Source organism: Callospermophilus lateralis, chromosome Y (assembly GCF_048772815.1).
Source record: "Callospermophilus lateralis isolate mCalLat2 chromosome Y, mCalLat2.hap1, whole genome shotgun sequence".
Classification (NCBI taxonomy): Eukaryota; Metazoa; Chordata; class Mammalia; order Rodentia; family Sciuridae; genus Callospermophilus; species Callospermophilus lateralis.
Window position 1 is genome coordinate 10819581 of NC_135326.1, and position 25203 is coordinate 10844783.

At 41.4% G+C, this 25203-nt stretch overlaps 1 protein-coding gene across 1 annotated transcript; it reads left to right on the forward strand.

The window, feature by feature from the left end:
• Positions 1 to 1440: 1440 nt before the first annotated feature.
• On the forward strand, positions 1441 to 19346 carry LOC143639795 (uncharacterized). The gene is made up of 4 exons (XM_077107855.1): positions 1441 to 1576; positions 15004 to 15130; positions 15311 to 15371; positions 15942 to 19346. Exons 1-4 carry the CDS (start codon positions 1574 to 1576, stop codon positions 17773 to 17775), a joined length of 2025 nt encoding a protein of 674 aa, XP_076963970.1. The 5' UTR covers positions 1441 to 1573; the 3' UTR covers positions 17776 to 19346.
• The last annotated feature ends 5857 nt before the right edge of the window (positions 19347 to 25203 follow it).

Genomic DNA, 25203 nt, shown 5'->3' on the forward strand with positions numbered 1-25203 from the left:
CCACATTGCTGCCTAAGAGGATTGACTCCCCTTCCCTGTTTTCCCCCTTTCTGCTGGGGAGAGAACACTGAGTGGAATCACCAACACAATTGCTTCCTTTCTTAGATCATGCTGTCTCCTCAAAATATCAGTGGTAGAAGGTGATGACAATTACTGCAACTGTTTTTATTTTTAGATATCATACATGTGTGATATATGTGATATCTTTAAATATTGTTTTAAAACTTTTGAGACTATGTCTTGGTAAGTTGCCTGAGGTCACACCAGCTGATACTATATATGTGTAAAGGTATCTTTGTCTTTGAGGTTCTGTGGGATAATTTCTGTCGGGCTCAACCTCTGAGCTAGATCCCCAACTCTCTTTATTTTATTTTAAGCTAGGATCTCCCTGTTTTTGAAGCCAGATTGAAAGATAGTAGTTTGTGTAGCTAGGTAAATGGGGTCTAATATAAGGTTCAATTAAAAAAAAAAATGGAATCTTACCTAAGCCTGGGAAACAAAACAAAACAAAAACAAAAACAAAAACAAAAACAAAAACAAAAAAAGAAAAAGAAAAAGAAAAAGAAAAAGAAAAAATAACACCTGAGGAGTAAGTTTTCATGTCCCCATGGCCCTGGGCAGGTCCCAAATAAGGGTTAATTGAAGTAGCTCCCAGTAAAACAGGGAGATGCTCATCAAACCTCCCTAGGCTGTTCCTGCCCGGGTTTGTGCTCCCCACCCCATCAGTCCACCCATTTCCCTCTCTTTGGCTTTGCACCCTCAGGCCCAATCACCTGCACAATAAAGGGAAACAAAGGACAGGAATGTGGGAGACAAAACATGACCTGAGGTTTAAGAGGGAGAAGTCCTCCTCCTTCCAGGGATTCTGCCTTTTGGGTCCCCTTCTTCCTGGGGTGGGGCGAGTCTTTTGTGCTTTCTCTTATTAAAGCCTCCCACTTTCCACTCTCCACCTGCTTCTCTGGTGTTATACTGCAGGATTCGGGAAAGCAAGGACTCCTCACGGTAAACAGCATTAACATTTGTGGATGTTCACCTGACCTTGGGCTCCTCAGGCCTTAGACTCCTTAAGTAACTGTTTTTTGTATTTTTTTTAATTGTTTGTTTCTGTGGTGAGTTAAAACCCAGGGCTTCACCCGTGCTGGGAAATCAGTCTCCCTCAGCCAGAGCTCAATCCCAGATGTTTCCATTTGTACCAAGTTCAAGCAAAGGCTTCCCACCTGGATTAGTTCCCAGCCCAGCAAAGAAGCTCCACCTGAAAAGGGCTGGGGCCAAGGATCTGCCACTCTAGGCCATTTTAGTGAGTGATTGGATAACCTTAGCTGTCAGTCACAATGCAGAGGCCTGATTGGAGGCGCCCCATTAGGGATGCTGGGGTGGAACTGTCCAATCAGGTTTCTGGACAGAGGGGAAGGGCGGGCTTCCGCAATGTCCGGACTTTTCTTCCTCACCAACTCTGCTCCTCCGCACTTGCTCTGCCCAAAAGGCCCCAGTGGTTCTGAGCGGGCTGTGTTCCCCTCTATCTCTGCTGCCTTGAGATCCTCCAGAGAACTCCAGGTCCCCTAGAAAGACAAAAATGGTGAGTTTGTGTCCAGGGCTGAAGGTACCTGGTCAGCACCTGCCTTGGGGCCCCCGCAAAAGGGGGAACTGCAGAGCCGTGGCAAAGTCGCCTCTGGAGGTGGCCCTGGCCCCTGTCCTGTGGCTTCCATTGTTGAATGGGCGGCTCAGGTCCCCAGCTTCCCCTCCCCTCCCTGCTGGTGGCCCGCCCCCACTCTTCCAAATGTGTAGGAAGCAGGAGCCCAAATCCACTTTCCTTCCCCCAGTTTAGTTCCTCCGAAAGCTGCTGTAGGTCTTTCAAACTGCAGTTGCCTCCTGCCTTCTAAAATGCCCCATCTTTTCCTCTTCCCGTCATAAATATCTGGTCTTCCTCCTGTGTTTCAAATGGACACAGCCTATTAATTTTCACTTTTTCTCTACTGATATATTTCAAACAATATTCTGTCTTTGTATTGGGGATCAAAACTAGAGAAGCTTTATCAGTGAAATCCTCAGGCATACCCCCGCCAATTTAAAAAAAAAAAAAAATGAGATTGTATCCCAGTTAATTGGGACACTGCCCTCCAACTTTTTTTTTTTTTTTTTAAGAGAGAGAGAAATTTTAATATTTACTTTTTTTTTTTTTTTTTTTTTTAGTTTTGGGCAGACACATCTTTATTTGTATGTGGTGCTGAGGATCCAACCCAGGCCACATGCATGCCAGGAGAGTGCACTACCACTTGAGCCACATCCCCAGCCCAGCCCTCCAACTTGTGATCCTCTTGCCTCTGCCTCCTGAGTCCCTGGGATTACAGGCCTGTGCCACTGTCCCTGGCAAGAAGAACACTTTTGTTTTCTGTTTCTGAATATTATACTTGAGGGAAAAGAATAGTCAAGTCAATTGACACATCCTGTGTTTGGATAAAATACATACTTTAAATGAAATAAGGAAGTGGGTTATTGGTACTCGGGATTTTTTTTTTTTTTTTTTTTTTAAGATAGAGAGGGGCGAGAGAGAGAGAGAGAATTTTAATATTTTATTTTTTAGTTATCGGGGGACACAACATCTTTGTTTGTATGTGGTGCTGAGGATCGAACCCGGGCCTCACGCATGCCAGGCAATTGCGCTACTACTTGAGCCACATCCCCAGCCCCGGTACTAGGGATATTGAATCTTAGTTTACATCCACAGCCCTTTTTTGTTTGTTGTTTGTTTGTTTGTTTGTTTTTGACTGAAGTTATTTATTTATTTTACTTGGTTTCCATTACTTATACATGACAGTAAAATGTATTTTGACACGTTAAACGTAAATAGAGTGTAACTTCTCCTTTTTCTGGTTGTACCTAATGTCCATTCACACTGGTCATGTAGTCACATATGCAAGTAGGATAAAATGTCTGATTTATTCTCTTGCCCTTCATCTCCAGCCCTTTTAAATTTTGTTTTCAAAGTGGATCTGGCTATGTTGTCCAGCCTTGCCTATACCTTCTGATCCTCCTGCCTCAGCTTCTCTAGGTGGTGGAATTAAAGGCACTGACCACCATAACTGAGGAAAATAGTTTATTTTGACCCAAATACTAATGACCATACTCAGGAATGTGGAGTCAACTTATCCTGAATGATTTGTGTGTTTTAACCAGGAAGAGATTCCATTTTTTTAAACACCAGGGATTGACCCCAGGGGTACTTAAGCACTGAGGCAGATCTGCAGCTCTTTTAATATTTTATTTTCAGATATGATGTCACTAAGTTTTTTAGGGCTTCAATAAGTTGCTGAGGCTGGCTTTGAATTTAGCTGTTCTCCTGACCTAGTCAAGCTGCTGGGGTTACAGTTGTGCCCCACTCTGCTTGGCTGACAGTCATTTGTAAAAGAAAGTTATGTATGAATACATTAACCAATTGCATTGATAGGATCATCAGATGAGTGGCTACAGAAAAAAAGGGTGGGGGATTTCTTCTGTAGGTCTGTTAAATATATTGTTAGCTTTGGAAGATGGTGATTATATGTCAGGGAATATTGGTAATATATTCTGAGAAGTGCATTTGTTTTGAGAATTTGGGAGTAATATAGAAATTAAGGTAATTGGCTATTAAAGGGCTTAAGACATCCCATGAGAATTTTTGCCATTCATCCAGGACTCTGTTTTACTATCCTCATGGTGGTATAGTTTCCCAAAGTCACGTAGTCTCAAGGTTCATTGATATAATGCAAGTTCATAGAGGACTTCAGTTCACACCTGTGAAAATCCTGTGCTTCTCTCTTTATCTTTCTTAGGTATAGACAGCATATCAGATTTCTCAGGCTGGTTTTCTTTCTTTTTTTTTATTAATATTTATTTTTTTTTAGTTTTTGGCAGACACAACATCTTTGTACGTGGTGCTGAGGATCGAACCCGGGCCACACACATGCTAGGCGAGCGCGCTACTGCTTGAGCCACATCCCCAGCCCCTGGTTTTCTTTCGATACCTCAGAGAGTCCTATGTTCTCAGCCACTATCCTTTCCTGGGTTGCCACCACGTGCCCACTGCTGTCCTGTGTCCTGTATGGTTCAAGGAATTTTAGGCCCTGGGTCAGCTCCTCTTAGAGGACAGCCTAAGTTGTGAGGTATAGCCTCTTGGGGGCTCAGCTGAGGTCTTGGGGCTAAGGATTGGCCTGGAACATGCAAGGAATATTTTCTTTTTATATTGGGGATCAAAACTAGAGAAGCTTTATCAGTAAAATCCTCAGGAAACCCCCACACCACCCCCCTTTTTTTTTAAAAAAAAAAAGAGGTGTATACCACTTGTTTGGACACTGTCCTCCAACTTATGATCACCCTTCCTCAGCCTCCTGAGTCTCTAGGATTACAGGCATGTGCCACTATCTCTGGCAAGCATAACACTTTTTTTTCTGTTTCTGAAAATCATACTTGAGGTGAAAGAATAGTCTCTTGGCACATCTTGTGTTCTGGTAAGATAGCTGCTCTAAGTGAAATAAGGCAGTGGATTATTGGTACTAGGGATATTGAATCTTAAGTTACATCCTCAGCCCTTTTTTGTTTGTTTGTTTGTTTTTGGCAGAAGTTATTTATTTTACTTGCCTTTTATTACTTCTACATGAGAGTAAAATGCATTTTGACACATCATACATAAATAGAGTGTAACTTCCCCTTTTTCTGATTGTACCTAATGTCTATTCACATGGGTCATGTAGTGAAATAGGATAATAATGTCTGATTTATTCTCTTGTCCTTCATCTCCAGCCCTTTAAAATTTTATTTTCAGACAGGACCTGGCTATGTTGTCTATTCTCGCCTGGAACTTCTGATCCTCCTGCCTCAGCTTCTCAAGCTGTTGGAATTAAAGGCACTGGCCACCATACCTGAGGAAAATAGTTTATTTTGACCCAAATATTAATGTCCATCCTCAGGAACATGGATTTAATTTATCCTGAATGATATATGTGTCCTATTCTGGAAGAAATTACATTTTTTTTTTAATAAAAGAGATTGGACCCAGAAGTACTTAATCATTGAGCCTGATCCGCAACCCATTTTATGTTTTATTTTGAGACAGGATCTCACTAAGTTCCTTAGGGCCTCACTAAGTTGCTGAGGCTGGCTTTGAATTTAGTGGTCCTCCTGACCCAGTCTCTCAAGCTGCTGGGATTAGAGTTGTGGCCCAGTGTGCATGTCTGACAAGAATGTTTGTAAAAGAAATTTATGCATGAATACATTAACCAAGTGCATTGGTCAGATCATCAGATGGGTGGCTACAGTAAAAAAAAGTGAATTTTTTTTTGTAGGTCTGTTATTACATTGTTAGCTTTGGAAGATGGTGGTTATATGTCAGGTAAGGTTGGTAATATATCCTGAGAAGTGCATTTGTTTGGAGAATTTTGGACTAATATAGAAATTAAGGTAATTGACTATTAAAGGGCTTAAGATATCCCATGAGGGGCTGGGGATGTGGCTCAAGCGGTAGCGCACTCACCTGGCATGCGTGTGGCCCGGGTTCAATCCTGAGCACCACATGCAAACAAAGATGTTGTGTCCGCTGAGACCTAAAATAAATAAATATTTAAAAATTCTCTCTCTCTCTCTCTCTCTCTCTCTTTAAAAAAAAAAATATCCCATGAGAATTTTTGCCATCCATCCAGAACCCCATTTTACTATCCTCATGGTGGTCTAATTCCCCGAAATCAAGTGATCTGAAGGTTCATTGATATAGAGCAAGTTCATAGAGAACTTCAGTTCTCACCTGGGAAAATCCTGTGCTTCTCTTTTTATCTTTCTTAGGTATAGACAGCATATCAGATTTCTCTGGTGGGTTTTCTTGCATACCTCACAGAGTCTTATGTCCCCAGCCACTATCCTTTCCTGGGTTGCCACCATGTGCCCACAGCTGTCCTGTGCCCTGCATGGTACAAGGAATTTTAGGCCCTGGGTCAGCTCCTCTTAGAGGACAGCCTAAGTTGTGAGGTACAGCCTCTTGGGGGCTCAGCTGAGGTCTTGGGTCTAAGGAATGTCCCAGAACATGCCTCATCTAGACAGCTAACTTCTTGGGATCTTGTTTTCCCAAGCTCTGTTCCCATTCCTTGGATACAGTTGTACATTCAGCCTGTGGATGCTGGTGGTGAGAGGCCAGGTCACCAGTGATTCCTGACCCTTGCATTCTCTCACAGTGTGGAAGAGCAAAAACTCTTCCAGAGCATAGGGACCAGCCACCCCAGTGCAGTGCTGTGAAAATCTGAAAATCTCATAGGCTGGAGTCATGGTCTAGGTCTCACGGGAGAGTGATCATGGAGTGTTTCAGTGAGCATGCCCAGGTGTGAGGATGTCCCAGCTGGCAGGGGGACCTTCCCTGCCTCTTGAGCCTGGTATGTTTGCTCCCTCAGCACCAGCCATCTGTGGTTATCACTGCGAAATGATCTGCTCACTTATCTGAGGCCCAAATTGATTTATTCAGCACTAAATATGATGAAATATGATGAAAGAGTGAAAAAAGAAGTGGAATAAAAAAGCCTACTTCCATTTCCATTTAGTAAACATCCTAATTTATGGCAAGGTGCAGTGGTGAACAGTGGTACTCCTTACTTCTCCAGAGGCTGAGGCAGGAGGATTTAAAGTTTGAGGACAGCTTTAACAACTTAGCGAGACCCTATAAAACTTGGTGAGACTTCAAAGACTTGGGATGCAGCTCAGTGGTCAACTGCCTCTGGGTTCAATGGAAAGAATCAAAAAGAAAAAAAATGTGCCTTATCCTTAAGCCACCACTTTGGGAGCTGGGCTGTTAGATTATGAAATTTGGGAGTTACATGAATACTCTGTCTACACTCACTGTGATCACTACAAGATTTTGACTGATCTTAAATATGGTCTCCCATTTTCATTATTAGAAGTAGTTTTTTTTTTTTTTTTTAATTTCACCAAGAAGCACAGCACACCTAGCCCTGGATTTCACAGAATTTTCTAAAATGCTCAGGGGTTTTCAGAGAGTGTAGATCATGGGAAAGTTCAGTCTCCTTAATCTCCTTGGTAAGAAAGTATATTGTCTTTCTATTAATTTCATTGTATTTTATGCCTCTCATTTTGTATTTTTCCTGTTATAAACATTTTTTGTCATTGATGTGATGTTGTTTAGTAGAGTTATATTGTGGTTTTTTTTTTTTTTTTGTGTGTGTGTGTGTGTGTGTTTGTGCCCTGCTTCAGATTGAACCCAGGGCCTCATGCATGCTTGGCAAATGCTCTACTGTTGAGCTATATCCCAGCCCAAGAAAGTGGACAATTATTGATTTATTTACTTATGTATTAAGTGTTGGGATTTAAGCCAGGGACTTGCTCCTGCTTGTTGCCATTCAACAAATACTTTCAAGTTGGTGAAAGCATTTTTTGATGGTGGGTGTGTGTTTTCCTAGGGATTAAACCCAGAGGACTTGACCACTGAGCACATCTCCAGCATTTTTTATATTTAAATTTATTTTTAATTTTGTTATAGTTGGAGATGGACAGAACACCTTAATTGTGTTGATTTTTTTTTTTTTTTTGTGGTTCTATGTTTCAAACCAAATGCCTCGAATATGCTAGGAATGTGCTCTGTTACTCAGTGACAGCCTGTTTTCCTGATTGTAATTTTTGATTAAGACCAAGTCTGACTATGTTTCTGATGGTATTGCTACATTGCTGAGACTGGCTTCAGTCTTGTCATCTTCCTGCCCTGACTTTCCTAGTTGCAAAAATTTTAAGTGGACTCCACCAAACCAGGAGTTATAATGACTTTTAAAGATAAGTCACCCATTTCTCTCAAAATGAAAACAGTATTGAAAATCAGTTTCCTTGCTTTTCTTTATATTTTTGAAATTTGCATATATAACTCTTCCTCTTTCCTTTACTCTTGCATTATTATGGAAAAGGTATTCATTATGTAATATTGTTTCTTCTATATATATTTGTGAATCTTCCATGGTGTGGTAGTTGATTCATTTTTTATTGAATTTATTTTTTAGAGCAATTGTAGTCTTATATAGTACATTAGTTAGGGTTCTCCATTGGAACAGAATCAACAGGAAAAATGAATACAAAAGTGGTATTTATTAGATTGTCTGAGATGACCACAGCTGGGGAGTCCTCTGTGGCAGTCTGCTGGCTGGGGAGCAGGAGAAGTAGTAGCTGTGCAGCCCAAGATGCTGAAGCCTCTGAACAAGAGGGATCAAGGGTGCTACCCTAGTCTGAGATCTAATGCTTCTGGAAATTCCCTGGAGAATCACTGGCAGAATCAGCTTTGGAAGAGTAAAGAAGGAAAAGTTGATATCCTCAGGCAATCACAGCAGCAGTGGAAAACCCATCTGTATAGAATCCAGCTTACATGTGTAGCTGCTGCCATGTTCTTGCAACTTTTATTCCATGCAAGCCACCATCTTATTTGAATGACATTACCCACACTTAGGGAGGTTTTCCAGTTTGCTATCCCACATGCCAATCACTCCTAGACACAGCCTCATGGGCACACCCAGAAGCCTATTAATCATTAGTGTCTCTTAATTCCATCAAAGTGAACCATCACCCACAGTATCATACACCTCTTCTCTCTAGCTTATAGTCTCCAGTGTTTTCAACATCTTGTACTTGGTATGCAATTCTTTTTATTAATTTTTAGATTCAGTTAAGTAATGTTTGTGGAGGTATTTTGCATTTATGATCGTGAGAATAATTCATAGCTTCCTCATTTTATCAAGATAATTTTGATAATAATGTAACATATGCCTCCAAAGGAATTAGAAGGTGTTTCCTGTGCTTCTTCATTCTCAAAACAAATGTAGAAAATTGGTGGCAGTTCTGGAGTGTCTGGTGGCAGCCGGTAGGATGTCTAAAAGTCCTACATTTCACTTTTTTGATGGTAATGAGTTATTGAGTCAGTTTCTTCAGTAGGCACAGGCTCATGTGTTTTGTGTATTTGTCCTTCTGTGTATGTTGTAGGAGATGGTCTCTCTGAAATTATGGGGCCACTTCCTCTAAGTTATCAGATTTGTGTCAAGTGCATGTTTATGATATTGTTGAAGAGCCCATGGATGGTAATGGTGGCTATTTTAACTCTAATGGGTAGTGTCTGTGTCTTGGGTTTCTTATTTGTTTAATGTTGTTGTATTTCTCATACCTTTCTTCTATTTATTTACTTTGATGTGCTGGTATGGATTCAACCCAGTGTCTCACTGGTGCTATATGTGGCACTGAGAATGAAACCAGTACCTCACGCATACAAGGAGAGTGAGATACAACTTAGCCCCAGCACCAGCCCCTGCTGATTTCTTGATTGTGGTTTCACCAACACCCCCTCTTACCCGCCTGTGCTTAATTAATACTTACCTTGCTCTTTTTTCTCTCCTTTACTTAAGTACAGGGGTCAATGATTGCTTTTATCTCTTCTTTTATGGAATGTGCTTTGGATGCTGTAGAGACCCCCAGTGCACCATCTGTGTTCTTTTCCCATTTTGGACTTTTATATTTCATTTTTCTCAACATGGTCACATTTGCCCTTAAGTCACCTCTTCCTCCTGTGTCTGTTTAGAGCCCTGTGTTGCATCTCCCATTGCTTAGAGGTTTTCCAGCTGCTTCTGATCTGATTTCTGCTTTAACTCCCATGTTCTTTGAGCCTACTTGGGATTTCACTGCATTGCATACTTGTTGAGGTGAGACTTATGGCTCAGAATGTGGCCTGTTCTGGGTGGTGGTACTGTGATCCTGAGAAGGCTGTGTGTTGCACTTTGACTAATGGCCAGGGAAGCCCTCCTGTCTGTTGCTCTGCTACATGATCACAGAACCAGCAGTGTTGTGGTGAGGTCTCCCAATGTAGCAGTTTATTCTTCATTGTCCTGGGGAGTTTTGTATGTCTCCGTCTGATGTATTTTGACTTTTTTTCAGGTGCATGCATACTAACAATTGAAGACAGTTACTTGAAAGTTTAGCCTAGGGCCCCCACATCCTTTTAATCCCAGCAGTTCAGGACTCTTAGGCAGGAGGATCACAAATTCAAAGGAAGGCTCATCAAGTTAGGCACTGAATGACTTAGAGAAATTCTCTCTCAAAATAGAAATAATTAAAAATAAAATAGGGCAGTGAATGTGGCTTATTTTTTATGCACCCTTTGGTTCAATCCTTGGTACAAAATATAAACAAACAAATGAATAAATGAATAGAAAAATAATTTATCCCAGGGATTCTGGAGTCTTATCTTACTCAGGCATGGTCAATCTCACGTCTGTTATTTTCCATTCATGAGTTATGTTTTGCTGTTCCTCAGTATTCTTTGTATATTTTTTAAGTTAATGAAATATGTTTCTTGGGGCTGGGGTTGTGGCTCAGTGGTAGAGTGCTTGCCTAGCCTGCATGAGGCACTGGGTTTGACTCTCAACACACATACAACTGAAAAAAGTTCCATCAACAACTAAAAAAGAAAAAAAGAAAATGTGTTTCTTCCTTTTCTCCTATTCTGTGGTTTCTGTTTGTTGAAGGCTTCATGCCTTTGCCTAGAGAATAGGTGTCTGAGCTATTTTTAACAAATTATTATTATTATTTTTTAATTAATTTTTATTGTTGGTTGCTCAAAACATTACATAGTTCTTGATATATCATATTTCACACTTTGATTCAAGTGGGATATGAACTCCCATTTTTACCCCGTATACAGATTGCAGAATCACATCAGTTGCACATCCATTGATTTACATATTGCCATATTAGTGTCTGTTGTATTCTGCTGCCTTTCCTATCCTCTACTATCCCCCCTCCCCTCACCTCTTCTCTCTCTACCCCCTCTACTGTAATTCATTTCTCCCCCTTATATTTTTCCTCCTTTCCCCTCACTTCCTCTTGTATGTAATTTTGTATACCCCTGAGGGTCTCCTTCCATTTCCATGCAATTTCCCTTCTCTCTCCCTTTCCCTCCCACCTCTCATCCCTGTTTAATGTTAATCTTCTTCTCATGCTCTTCGTCCCTACTCTGTTCTTAATTACTCTCCTTATATCAAAGAAGACATTTGGCATTTGTTTTTAAGGGATTGGCTAGCTTCACTTAGCATAATCTGCTCTAATGCCATCCATTTCCCTGCAAATTCTATGATTTGTCATTTTTTAATGCAGAGTAATACTCCATTGTGTATAAATGCCACATTTTTTTTTATCCATTCGTCTATTGAAGGGCATCTAGGTTGGTTCCACAGTCTTGCTATTGTGAATTGTGCTGCTATGAACATGGATGTAGCAGTGTCCCTATAGTGTGCTTTTTTTAGGTCTTTAGGGAATACACCGAGTAGGGGAATAGCTGGGTCAAATGGTGGTTCCATTCTGAGCTTTCCAAGAAATCTCCATACTGCTTTCCAAATTGGCCGCACCAATTTGCAGTCCCACCAGCAATGTACAAGTGGACCCTTTTCCCCACATCCTCGCCAGCACTTGTTGTTGTTTGACTTCCTAATGGCTGCCAATCTTACTGGATGATATCTTAGCAGTCAGAGAAATGTAAATCAAAACCACCCTAAGGTACCATCTCACTCCAGTAAGATTGGCAGACATTAGGAAGTCTAACAAATTATTTTGTATTCAGCTCCTTTGAAAAATTTCTCTGAATGCTAGATCATCCAACAAAATGAAAACTGTAGCAATTTCAGAGCTGATAGGCTGTGGTTTTGCAGACTGACACCCATCAGCTGTGGTCTCTGACATTTCACCATGAGAACTGGCAACAGCTGCAGGTACCTGTAATGCCGTAGGAGAAGCAGCCAACAAAGTAGCAGAGAAAGAACAATCCCTCTTCAGGTTGAGCATAGTAAAAGTCCCAAATGTGTATGAGTCTTTAGGTCATTGGGAAGCTTGTTTCCATATAAGAAATAAAAAATTCACTCTCCAATATATTGCCCCAATTTTCTTTCTTGATGTCCTCAAACCTTGTTTATGTATAAAAGAAAAAGCCCTGATGTTCTCTGGGCTCACGCTTTGGAAATTATTTTTCTGGGCTGTAGTGCCACTAATAAACTGTTGCTGCCAGATCTCAGTGTCCCCTGGCCTCATTTTTCCATATTCCAGAAACTAGAGAATAATAGTAGAAACAGCAAAACCTCACTTGTCTGCTTTTTGTGAGTAGTTGTGCTGGGGCCTGTGCATTAACACACAGTGGTGCTATTGAAAACTCTGCTGTGCCTTTGCTCTGCAGATTCCCACCTGGAGAGCAACCAGTACTGAGCATGTGGATCATGGTCCTCTTTTTTATGTTTCTTCCTAGTCTGTGTGAACTTCCTCTTTCATCAGTATATCTCGGTGGTTTTATTTGGGCGAGCATACTGTGGAGTAAATCCTCAGGTGCTTAAACACTGAACCAAATCCCCAGCACCTTCCCCCTTAACTTTTATTTTTGTTAACTTTCTTTCAGGATTTTACCAACCTGCTTAGGGCCTAACTAAGTTGCTAAGGCTGGTATTGAACTTGAGAACCTCCTGCCTCAGCTTTCTAGACCTGGGTGTTTTTAAAACCTGATTTTTAAAAGAAACTCTCTGAAGCTTTCTTGGTCAAATTTTAGGTGATGGGTGAGTGGGTAGACAATAGTTTTCTTTCTTGCTATTTGCAGGCTGTTTGTTTACTTAAATCCTTTTAAGGATTTTCTGCCTATTTTTTATAGTGATTACTTCTGATGTAGAAGAGTGAGAGTTGGTTTTAGGCATTAATATATTTCCATGGTTGAGCTGGGGTTGTGGCTCAGTGGTAGAACACTCACCTAGTACATGTGAGGCCATGCGTTCAATCCTCAGTACCACATTGAAAAATAAATAAATGAATAAATAAAGGTATTGACTTCCATTACAATTAAAAAACAAAATATTTAAAAATATATATATTTCCATGGTGATTTTAGTATGAATTGCCCAAAACTGAAGAAGATGTGATGTGTGTCTGGAGTCATAAAGGGTCAGGCTGAAGGGATCATGAAGGTCAAACCATGGTTGCTGCACTGCACTCTTCCCTATGACTGCTTCACGGAGCTGTTGGGAAACTTTCAGGGCTTTGGGGCATGATGACATTCTTGTTGTGATGGTTTGGCTTGGGTTTCCACTTCTGCTCTATTTCATGGCTGTACTGAGATGATTCCAGGCTCCCTATTGTGTCATTTTGCTCTGAGTGTTGATTTTTTTTCTTTCTTCTAATCATTAGGGAATTGTGTAACATGTTCTTCTACAAAACTAAATTTCCACAGGTGCAATGGTGCATGATTGTATTCCTAGCAGCCTTGGAGGATGAGGCAGAAGAATTATAAATTTAAATGCTACCCTCAGCCTCTCACAAGGCCCTGAGGAAGTTTTTTGAGTACTGTGTCAAAATGGCATATGTGTTGGGGATGTGGCTCAGTCATTAAGTGCCCTATAAGTAAATAAAATAAAATTTCTTGTAAGCTCATTAAATGTGTTTTAGTGTTTTACATTTGAATGGATTTTTGTCTACAGAATTGAGGATATAGTGCCTTTGGCCACCCAGATTCCAGTTTGCCTGGACCATCATTGTGATCTGTATCCAAGACACCTGCTCTCACTCATCTTTCCATGCTGTGAAGGCCAGCCCACTGAAGCCTTCCTCATGGTCTCTTGCTCACCTCTGCTGATACTGTGCTGCTCAGGAGATCACATGTTTTAAGTCCTTGAGAATGGTTGTGTGTCAGTGGCAGGGGCACCTTCTGGTAGGTGATATTTTTGGCTGTTCCTTCATGGAGCAGACATCATAGTATTGTTATGATTATACATGGCATGGCATGTTTCACACCCAAACTGTGTTAGATAGGTGAGGATTCTGGGTTGCAACCCTGCTTCTTTACACACCCTGGAAATGCTTCTTTCTTAGGTTTATTTGCACCACCATCATTACAGGCAGGAGAAAATTCTTTCAAAACAGACACCAGTGCACATGTGGCCCACTCTTGACCAAAGTGTCCTTGAGTGGAACATGTCTATGTGGAACATGTCCTTATGGTAGTGAATTGATTGCTTTTCAGTAGGTTATTGACAATCCTTGCACATTCACTGTTGCTATGAGATTTAGAAATTCGTGTCTGCTGTTCATTAAGAAAACTGTTTTGAGACTTATAAAACTTTGCAATGTTGTTGTTTGGATAAGGTGACATCTTTGTATCATTGAGTTATATCTAAGACATGTTCCATCTTTCCACTTACCTCATTCTGCTTTGATAGTAACCTTGAGAAATCGTTAATTTTTTGTGTTTATTAATCATTGTGCATGTTTTCTATTTTATTAATTTTGTTATGGAGAAATGCACCTGCAAATATCTACTTGTTCTCTTCGTGTAATCCCACAAGATGAACGCAATCCCCAGTTCACAAATTGTGGCAACCCAAGTGTCAATTTGTCTATATGCTGTCTGTAGGGGAATCTTCTTTGTGATCCATGCTCAGAAGTCATGGGTGGGGACTGTTCTAGGCATTTCCTTAAAGAAGGAACAATAGACTTTCAGAAAGAATCAAGAGATCAGTGAATGCCCTGTTGTCTATATTAACTGTGTAGGCACAGTGACCAACTGTGGTTGGCAGAATCTCTCTCAATTGCTGAGTTCTGTGATTGCAACAATTTCATACTCAGTCAGCTTTCTTTCCTAAGGGTAAGTACTGTCGGGGATGATAATATTAGCTCTCCACTGCAGAGAAGGTTGTTAGGACATGTAATAGAGGTGTAACCAAGAAAGTGACCCAGGATTCTGTCTTACTTCCTGTGAACTCACCAATGGAAGGGAGTAAAACACTTAGTTGCTTGCCTTCTGAGTGGCTCAGTTCTAGTGTTGAAATGTTTGTGAGTAATTGCGTGCAGGAAGGATTTGATGGACCAAATCATTGAATTAATCAGAAATTCATAAAATCCTGTGGACATCAAGCATGTTGAGTACTTATTTCTTCTGCTGCCAATCTCTTCTGACCTCCAGTAAACATTTGTGGGGTATTTTAGATCTCAGTGAGCTTTGAGGATGTGGCTGTGGACTTCACCCAGGAGGAGTGGGCATTGCTGGATCTTTCTCAGAAGAACCTTTACAGAGATGTGATGCTGGAAATCCTCAGAAACCTGGCTTTTATAGGTAATAATGATTTTTTTTTAATTAATCAAATAGAAAACTCATGTTTATTTTTATCCTTTATTTACAACATGAACAGGGAATATATTGTTGAATTATTGCAGCATAAAAGGCACCTACAATTTGGCAAAGCAGTTTTGTGTCCTAAAAATTCATACAGATTGTTCTGGTTTCTCATTTTAGAAAACAAATTGGATGAAAAGAATATTGAAGATGAGATCAAAAATTCTGAGAGCATTCTAAGGTAATTGTACCCACAAGAGGTGTATTTGAGGGAATCTGAGAAGGTCATATAATTTTTAAAACAGACCAACTCAGGAAGTATGCACAATTTGAAATATATTTATTCTTATAAGATTTTTTTTTTAACCAGAAATATATACTTAACTGTAACAGATATTCAGTTTTTTCTAAGTACTTGGCATGCCAAAAATATATGAAATTGCATGCGAATATCATGATTTGGATAATCACCATAGGGAAGCTGCATTGCAAAGGATTGTTTCCTTTCAATCTCTTGATTTTGAGGCAATTTGAACGCATCAGGAAACCTAGCCTTTACCTGATGTTGATAGTAATGTAAGCCTAGGTCCTATAAATAAGTATAAAGTCGTGAATGAATCAAGCATTGATAATGTGCTGGTCATTCTTCAAAGAAGCTATGTGGTAACCTTCAACAGCCAAGAAGATAGTGTGGGGAAAGTTTCAATGAGATTCCAGTTTTTACCTGGACAAAGTAAAATTTTAATAGACTAAATCCATGTGGTTATTATATGTGTGCCAAAGACTTCATATGCCCTTCATTACTTCATAGGCACATCACATCTCACTCTGGACACAAATGCTACAACCACAAGGAATGTGAAGAGAATCCACATAAATTTAAACACTATAGGCAATCCCTGGCTTCTCTAAAAAATGTTCACACACAAATGTTAATACAAACCGGAGAGGGACCTTACAAAAGTACAGTACGTGGGAAAGTCTTCAGTTGTTCTAGTGACATTCAAAGACATGAAGATACTCATACTGGGTTGCAAACCTATGAATATCAACAATGTGGTGAAGCCTCATCTTCTTCCACACATGTTCAAAGACACATGAGAACACACAGTGTAGGTAAAACTTTTCAATGTGAAATATGTGGGAAAGCCTTTCATTTCCCTTCTTTATTTAGAAGACATGAAAGAACTCATTATGGAGAGAAACTCTACGAATGTAAACAAGATCGTGAAACCTTTATTTCACACACAAGTCTTCAAAGGCAGAGGATCACACACATGGGGAATGCACGTTTCAAATGTAAGGTATGTGGGAAAGACTTTGCTTATCCCAGTTTATTTAGAATACATCAGAGAACACATACTGGAGAAAAGCCCTTTGAATGTAAGCAGTGTGGCAAAGCCTTTTCTACATCCAGTTACCTTCGAATACATGGAAAAACACATACTGGAGAGAAGCCCTATGAATGTAAGCAGTGTGACAAAGCTTTTGCTAGTTTTACTAACCTTCAAAGACATAGAACAACACATCCTGGAGAGAAGTCCTATAAATGTAAGCAGTGTGGAAAAGTTTTTGCAGGCTCCAGTGAACTTCAGAGACATGGAAGAACACATACTGGAGAGAAACCCTATGAGTGTAAGCAGTGTGGCAAAGCCTTTGCTACATCCAGTAACCTTTACTCACATGAAAAAACTCACAATGGAGAAAAGCCCTATGAATGTAAGCAGTGTGGCAAAGTCTTTTCTACATCCAGTTACCTTCAGATTCATGGAAGAACGCATACTGGAGAGAAGCCCTATGAATGTAGGCAGTGTGGCAAAGCCTTTGCTACATCAACTTCCCTTCAGATTCATGGAAGAACACATACTGGAGAGAAGCCCTATGAGTGTAAGCAGTGTGGAAAAGCCTTCACTAATTCCTCTGGCCTTCACTCACATGAAACAGTTCATAGTGGAGAGAAGCCTTATCCATGTAAGCAGTGTGACAAAGCCTTTGCTAGGTCCATTAGCCTTCAGAGACATAGAAGAACACATACTGGGGAGAAGCCCTATGAATGTAAGCAGTGTGGAAAAGCCTTCACTCAATTCTCTGGCCTTTACTCACATAAAACAATTCATACTGCAGAGAAGCCTTATGCATGTAAGCAGTGTGGCAAAGCCTTCGCTCGTTCCTCTGAACTTCACTTACATAAAAGAACTCATACTGGAGAGAAGCCTTATGCATGTAAGCTCTGTGGCAAAGTCTTTGCTGCATCCAGTAGCCTTTACAGACATAGAAGAAAACATACTGGGGAGAAGCCCTATGAATGTAAGCATTGTGGTAATTTCTTTGCTAGTTCCAGTTACCTTGCCCAACATGAAAAAACTCATACTGGAGAAAAGCCCAATGAGTGTGAGCAGTGTGGCAAAGCCTTTTGTACATCCAGTTATCTTCAGATTCATAGAAGAATGCATACTGGGGAGAAGCCCTATGAGTGTAAGCGATGTTTCAAAGCCTTTGCTAATTCCAGTGAACTTCAAAGACATGGGAGAACACATATCGGAGAGAAGCTCTATGGTTGTAAACAATGTGAAAAAGCCTTTGTTACATCTGCTCAGCTTCACTTACATGAAGGAACCCATAGTGCAGAGAAATCGTGCTCATGAAAACAATTGGCAAAGTCTTCTGTTCATAAAGTTTCACTCATTAACATGTAGTAATTTTTCTGTAGAAAAATTCTTTGAATGTGAAATGTGGGAGATCAATATTTCTTGTCGAAGTGAAAAAACTGCTCACATGTCCAAATCAATCAATCTTCTATCTATCTATCTATCTATCTATCTATCTATCTATCTATCTATCTATCTATCTATCTCCCTATCTATAGTACTGGGGATTTAGCCTGGTGGTCATCTATCACTGAGCCACAACCTTTTTCCTTTTTATTTTGAGAGAGGGACTTGCAGAGTTCCTTAGGGCCTTGCTTAGGTGCTGAGTTTGGCTTCACATTTGTGATCCTCTGCCTCAGACCCCGAGTCTCTGGGATTAAAGGCAAACACTACTAGATCCAACTGAATAAAGCTTTAAATGTGAAGATTGGAAAATCATTCCATTTTTCCTGTTGCCTTCAAAGTCACTTCACTCACACTGAAAAACAATCCCTCAGAATGAGGAAGATTGCGTACATTCTGTCAACTTCCCATCCCAGCCCTGCTTTCCTTCTCATATATGACAATACAGAGGGAAGCCCTGAGAATGTGATTAATGTGGGAAGTCTTCTAATTTTCCCAGTTTTTTATAAGGTCTGGGAAGACTCTTCTGAAAAGATTCATGCCAAAATGAATAAATCATGTGCAAGTAAGTGTTCAAGTGTTTCAGTTTTGTTCACTTGTATGAAAGGACTCATACTGTAGAAAATCCTGTGGAAAAGCCATGTGGGGCAGTATTTAGCTTTCCTGGTTTCCTTCAAAGACATAAAGGGATTCACATCAGGGAAAACCCTTCTGTTCTTTAAAGAATGTGATGACACTTTCACTTTTCCATGTTCTTTTTGAACATCATGGAAGAACTCACTCTGGAGAAAAGCCTTGTATATAGAAATGTGGTGAGACTTTCAGTTGTTTCAGATCCACTTAGACTTATTTAGACTTGAGAGAATTTGTTATTTCAATTTCTTTTACTTTTTTTTTTCAGACCAGGGATTCAACCCAGAAACAATTGATCACTGAGCCACATCCTACTTCTTTTTAATTTTTATTTCAAATATTTAGCCATGATCTCACTGAATTACTTAGGTCCTCACTATGTTGCTAAGGTTGATGTTTAACTTGTAATCCCCTGCCTCAGCCTGCTTTTCCAGTGAAATTACAGTTATGCAACCCCTTCAGCAAGAAACTTCTTTTTTTGAGAAAACCACTGTAGGCGAGTAAAAAGGGTGTGTGACTTCATTTATTTTTTGTCTATTCAGAGGTAATGAGAATGCACCCTGGAGTGGATGTAGGAATTGTGTCAGCATGAAGATGTGAAAGCAACATTTTTCTCCTGGTTAAATATCTCTTCCTGTTAGATTTAATTTTTCTCTATATATTTTTTGCATCTGTTGTCAACTGTCCCATATGTTGACATAATCCTATATTTACTGTGTATGAGTTGGCAAAATCTAGTGTGTAGTATGATTTTGTACAAAGAAGTATGATATAGAATAATACCAAGCTGTGTATTTAAAATGTATTAACCTGTATTTGCAGCAGTTTAATTTTTTTTAAAGAATTTTCATCTCTCTTCTTCCCTTGAGTTCATTTTCTTTTATTGTCCATTTTTATGACTTTTATATATGTTTTCACAAAATAAATATTGTGAAAGTGCATAAGCCTTGATCCCATCTGGACCTGTTTTTATTTATTTATTTTTTAAATTTTGATTGAAGTGTTTTTTAAATTCTTCTAAAGGACCTCAGTATGTTGGTGAGCCTGGATTTGAACCTGTGATTCTCATTCTATAGCCACTGGGATTACAGACGTGCTATCATGCCTGGCTCCTAGATGTTTCTTGAAACTTTGAAGTAAATCATTATGTGCCTTCTTTCTGTAGAGTTTCGAAGTCTTAGTTGATACAGAGGCAAGAATTACTTTTTAATGTGTTTATGTATACTAATGCCATTCAAGCTCTAAGATTCTAGAATGATTCAGAGCATCACAATGACATTAATTCACACCTTATACTCCAAATTTTTATATTTCCAGTTGGACTAAACTGAAGTCCACTTGGAAAAAGTTTATTTTAGATAATTTCTGTTGAAAACAGGGTGGGAGAACTGCTTTAGTATTTAAGGGAACAAATCTTTTCATTTCTATTAAGATCTTATGATAAAATGAAATGCAAATAATCACTAAGACTATTACAGAATTTTTTAAACAAATGATTTTATATTTCCCTCTGTGCACCAGACACCAGATAATCAATTTCGCAGAGTCACTGAGACTATGGAACGTGCCCTGGTGCTCATGTGAGTGTTCTCTAGAGCACCAAGTGAAACTACAAAAGCAAACACCTGAGAGGGCTGAGTTGTGCCACCCACATATTTACACTCATACCCACATGCACACACATGTACAGGATCAAGTCACCCTTTTCTCTACATACCCTCCTTAATGCAGTTCTTTCATCCTCACTGTGTAATGCAACTATTGATTTCTTTGACTTTTCTCACAACATTGCTGCCCACTATTTTTCTCAAAAATTATTACTTCATGACTTCTCAATTTATTCTTTTGTGTGATTCAAAATTTGCTTACACATTGTGTATGTGAGTTGAGGCCTGTGCACTCCGGCATTCTGTACAGATTGGCTGAATGTCTCTTTTTTCCTCCTTTGCTCCCTTCTTCAGATTTTACTCAGGAGTGCTCCACCACTGAGATTCCCCCTAGCCTTTTTATTATTATTTTTTGAAATGGGGGTGACACTGGCCTCAAACTTGTGGTCACCCTTTCTCAGCCTCCTAGCAGCTGGGACCATAGAGATGTGCTCTTTTGTGTCCTGAAACTGGCCTCTTCCATTTCCTTGGTGCCTTATTGGCCTGTTGATGACTCTGGGACCACCACTCTGTCACTAGTGTTTCTTCTAAGTCTCATGTGTTGTGTTGTATGTAGGCACATTTAAGGGCAGTATAAAAGTTGTAATTTGTATGTATTGTTAGGAGAGGCACCTTCTCAAAATATACTTTGCCCTGTACTTAATTGAGTGGCTTTCTATTTCTTCTCTTTCCCTGGTGCCAGGGACCCAAACCTGCCTTGTGCCTGCTAGACAGGTGCTCTAGCACTGAGCCCTCCCCTAGCTCAGGTGGTGAGTTTGCTGCTGCTGTGTGCATGGACCCCACTGATGACCACTTTAGTAGATGCAGCTCTGCAGGTTTTCCTCCACGTTTTCACCTGGTCCCTTTCTTCTTAAACATATTTAACAGCAGGGATTTTTATTTATTTATTTTTTAACTTAATCAATTGAATTAACTTTATCCTTTGACATTTTTTTTTAAGAGAGAGAATTTTAATATTTATTTTTTAGTTTTCAGCGGACACAAAATCTTTGTTTGTATGTGGTGCTCAGGATCGAACCCCGGCCACACACATGCCAGACAAGCACGCTACCGCTTGACCCATATTCCCAGCCCGAGACAGCAGGGAATTTTAACCACTGACATCCAATTTAGCTTTTCTCACCATGATTAATACTTAGGTGGAATATGCTGGAAAACACAGGCTGGACTTCTCTCTGTGTTCAGGGTACCTCAGTAGCCCTGGGAACCTCCTGCGATGATTTTCTTCATACACAGCATGTGATCAAAACTAGGTAAGGAGGGACCCAGTCGGATGTCCTAATGTATTGGTGCCCCCTTCTGCACCTAAGAATCTTAAATAAGCTTCTCCAGAGACCCTCACCATAATTTTCTTTAAAACAAATATCAGGAAAAGGTCTTGCAAAGAACTCAATATGTGTTGAATGAAGATTTAATGATGTTAATTCTTCTTTTTTGGTAAAGCTTGGAAGACCTCTGAATAATCTCAAAAATGATTAAAAGTTCACTTTCTTTGAACAACCAAAAAAAATTTTTTTTTGTAGAGTCCTATAAATAAATAAACAAACAAACAAACCTCCTCCCCCTCCCATTGGGTGTAAAGATAATGAAATTACAACATCAAGGTCCACAAAATTTTAGGTGATACCCTTCTAAGCCCTGCTGTGAATAAGTCTGCTCCTGGAATTTTCCTGAATATCCAGCCTCATCTGCCATACATCACTAATAGAGCCTCAAGTGGCAAAATATTTCACATGGTAGCCAGGAATTTTTCTTTTAACATTAACAGCAGAGTCTCTGATGGGATTTAGGAGCACTAGTTTCAAGGCTCCCAGACACTTTAGAGCTTCCTTACCAGCAGTAAGGAAGTGGGTGAAGCACCCTGGAGGTGGTCAGCCTTCATGAAGGCAATACCCCTCTTGACCCTACAGCCAATGAATTTCCAAGATCCACCTTTCCAGTGCTTGTCCTGTACTGCAGAGGATTTTGCATGTTTATATAAACTTCTGGGCATTCTTGCTGTGCTCTGCTGCGGTCATTGTGCCCAAGAGGCCTGGACATTGCTGGTCCTGGGGTCTATTAATGACTGTGGAGCAGGAGGCACTTGCATGGATGCCCATTTACTCCTGGGTCTGATGAACATCCCGGGCCATGACCACCCAGTCGTGCCTGGGTCTGCTCTTCACTGTCGCCTTCTTCCCTGCACTGCCTGAGCTCAGAGTCCCCTCAGTTCTCCACACTCACATTCCTCTTTCCTGATGTCCTTGGTGGGCACCAGGAAACATACTCCCTCTTAGCCTCATGGGCTCCTTCCAGACCCCTCTCTGCACAGGTCAGCATGGTGTATGCCTCAGGTTGGGCATCTCCTCCTGCTGTGGAGTCTAGGTACACTGGTCCCCAGGGTCACAGCTATGTGCTGAGTTGTTTGTCTATAAATAACAGGAGAGATCTGCAGTGCCAGGTGTCTCTAATTCAGCAAGGCTACTTCCTGGAAAAACCAAACCGTGTTTGTGACCTACACCTTGACCCTGAAACCCATAGCAACCCACTAGCAACCACCAATCATCTAAAGCCAGGGAAAATAACTGGAATGCCAGGTGACCCCCCCCTCCCCCAGTAGTCTCAATGATCCATAACATGTAAGGAAACCATGTTGTTTGGCAGGGCACACTCTTGCAAGGCCTCTTGGCCCCACCTCTTGAACTCACCAATTCCCCCTACCCAACTTGTTCCCGCCAGGGAATGTGCTAATCAATGTTATGAGTTGTTTGATTTTTCCCATGGTGTGAAATTCTTTGTGTGTGATGTTGTGACATGTAGAGTATCTCCCCCAAAACCTATAAAATCTCACTGAACCAAAAATCAGAACTCACTCCTGGGCCCGCTGTCTTGGAAAGGGTTGTGAGTCCAGCCTGGAGCTTGCAGTAAAGACTCCTGTGTGATTGCATCAGATTCGGCTCCTGGAGGCCTATGGGGTCTCAGGAATCTGGTATAACAGTGGGAATAAAAAATGGACGCCCCCCCCCCCCCCCCCCCCCCCCCGCACTGTACTCAGGCCCCACCCGGTTAAAAAGCTCCAGGAGCCTCAAACTCACTGGGCAGCCAGAAAGGAGAACCTGTCCGGAAGGGCACCGCCCAGGCCAGAGTTTGCATGTTAATTGGATTTAGCTAGCAGGGCGGGCGGGACCAGGGCGGAGATGCCAGCAGAGGTTGGGGTGGATTGTGGACCCTGGTTGGGGGACAAGATCCTGCAGCAGCGCAACCGCAGCCTTGGGATCCCCAGAGCAGAGGGGCGCTCGGCAACTCAGGCCCCACTCAAGCCCGGGGAGGGGTCTAGCGACGGCCCCTGGGAATAAAGCGGTGGTGTCCTGAGACCCAGAGTCACCGAAACCCAGCCCCGGGCGCCTTCTCTTCCTGGCCTGGAGAGCAGCCCTGGGGTGGGGCGCAAAGATGGAGGGCCAAGCAGGAGGAGGGGCCCCAGGCCGAGTAGGGTGACACGCCCCACCCCGGGGCCTCAGATACTAGCCTTCCCAAGCTGAGACCCTGGGTCAGCTTCTGGGGGTATGTTCTTTCTAGGGCTTGTGGCTTTGCTTGAAAATGTTAGTGCATCTGAAACCTTGACATGGAAAGAATACACTGGAGGGGGACTTCCTCCTGAGAGACAAAATGAGGTCAGTCTGTGCAGTAGAGGGACATGTGTCAATGGGGCAAGTGAGTGTGAGCTCACAGACATGAGACCCACAGGTGCCTGAAACCTAAATCCTACAGATAATACTAAACCCTGCATACACTTTTTCCTTTATTTACATGCCTATGATTATCCTTCTATAAAACCTCAACATCCTTGTCAGCACCTGAAGTCAGCATATGGATAGGGTTTCCTTGTCTTCCTGGTGTAGTTGCACTGGTCAAAGTTCCTTTCCTGCTTTGCATCATGACCTTTTCTGTTTGATATCGAGGCAAACACCTGACCAGACCTGTGGGATCCCCAGAGTCAGGTCTCTGCATGAGACTTCCTAACAGTCGAAGTAGAACATCTACACTAAGCACGAGGCACCCATTTTACTTCCACCGCACATTGCTGCCCTAGAGGACTGCCTTCCTTCCTCCCCCACCCTCTCTGCTGGGGATGGAACCCTGAGCATCAGAGCCAACCCCAACTGCTTCCTTTCACAGCTCAGGCTGCCTCCTCAAAGCAACAGAGGCCAGGAGGTGATGAGAATTACTAAAATAGTTTTCAAATTGTTCTCATTTTTAGATATTATGTATGGGTCATACATATGATATCTTTAAATAGTGTTTCAGAAATGTGGAGACTGTGTCTTTCTAAGTTGCTTGAGGTCGCATCAGCTGAAAAAATATATATATATATATGTAATATAGTTTTTTTTTCTTTTTCTTTGAGGTACTGGGGAATAAACCCAGTGGGGCTTGACCTGGGCTTCTGAGCTACATCCCCACCCTTTTCTGTTAGAGTCTGTAAACAAGTCTGGATGGCGCCTGGCAAAATGCCAGAGGGAGTGGTTTGTGAAGTAACAAAAGCGAGCCATTAAGTGTGGAGATTCCTGATTGGTTGACTGCTGTATCTAGTTTATGCTAATTAAGATAAGCTGTGCAAAATGTATAAATACCTCTGTTGTCCTACAATAAACGGCTTCCATTCCTGCTGCATCGTACACAAGTCATTCGTCAGCCCCGCCGCCCCCCCCCCCCCCCCCCCGTTATTCTGCTGCAGCCGGACCCCGGCACTTTTCCTTTTATTTCAAGAGAGGGTCTCACTGACCTTGGGTCCCTCCAGCCTCAGCCTCCCTGAGAAGCTGTGCTTTGTTTTTGTGTTGGGGTTAAACCCAGGGCCTCGCCATGCTCGGAAAGCACTCTGTGGCTGAAGCCTAGCTCAGCACCAGGTCACTTCTGGTGGCTAAGCCAAGGCTTCCCACGTGGATTAGTTCCCAGCACAGAGGGGAAGCTCTGCCTGAAAAGGGCTGGGGCCAAGAATCTGTAACTAACCCAATTTCAGCCAGTG

What these genes read in the sequence shown, in the direction of transcription:
- LOC143639795 (XM_077107855.1), top strand. An exon ending in CAGAAACCTGGCTTTTATAG is followed by an intron (nt 15,131 to 15,310) that starts GTAATAATGATT and finishes TTCTCATTTTAG; the next exon opens with AAAACAAATTGGATGAAAAG. An exon ending in AATTCTGAGAGCATTCTAAG is followed by an intron (nt 15,372 to 15,941) that starts GTAATTGTACCC and finishes ATTACTTCATAG; the next exon opens with GCACATCACATCTCACTCTG.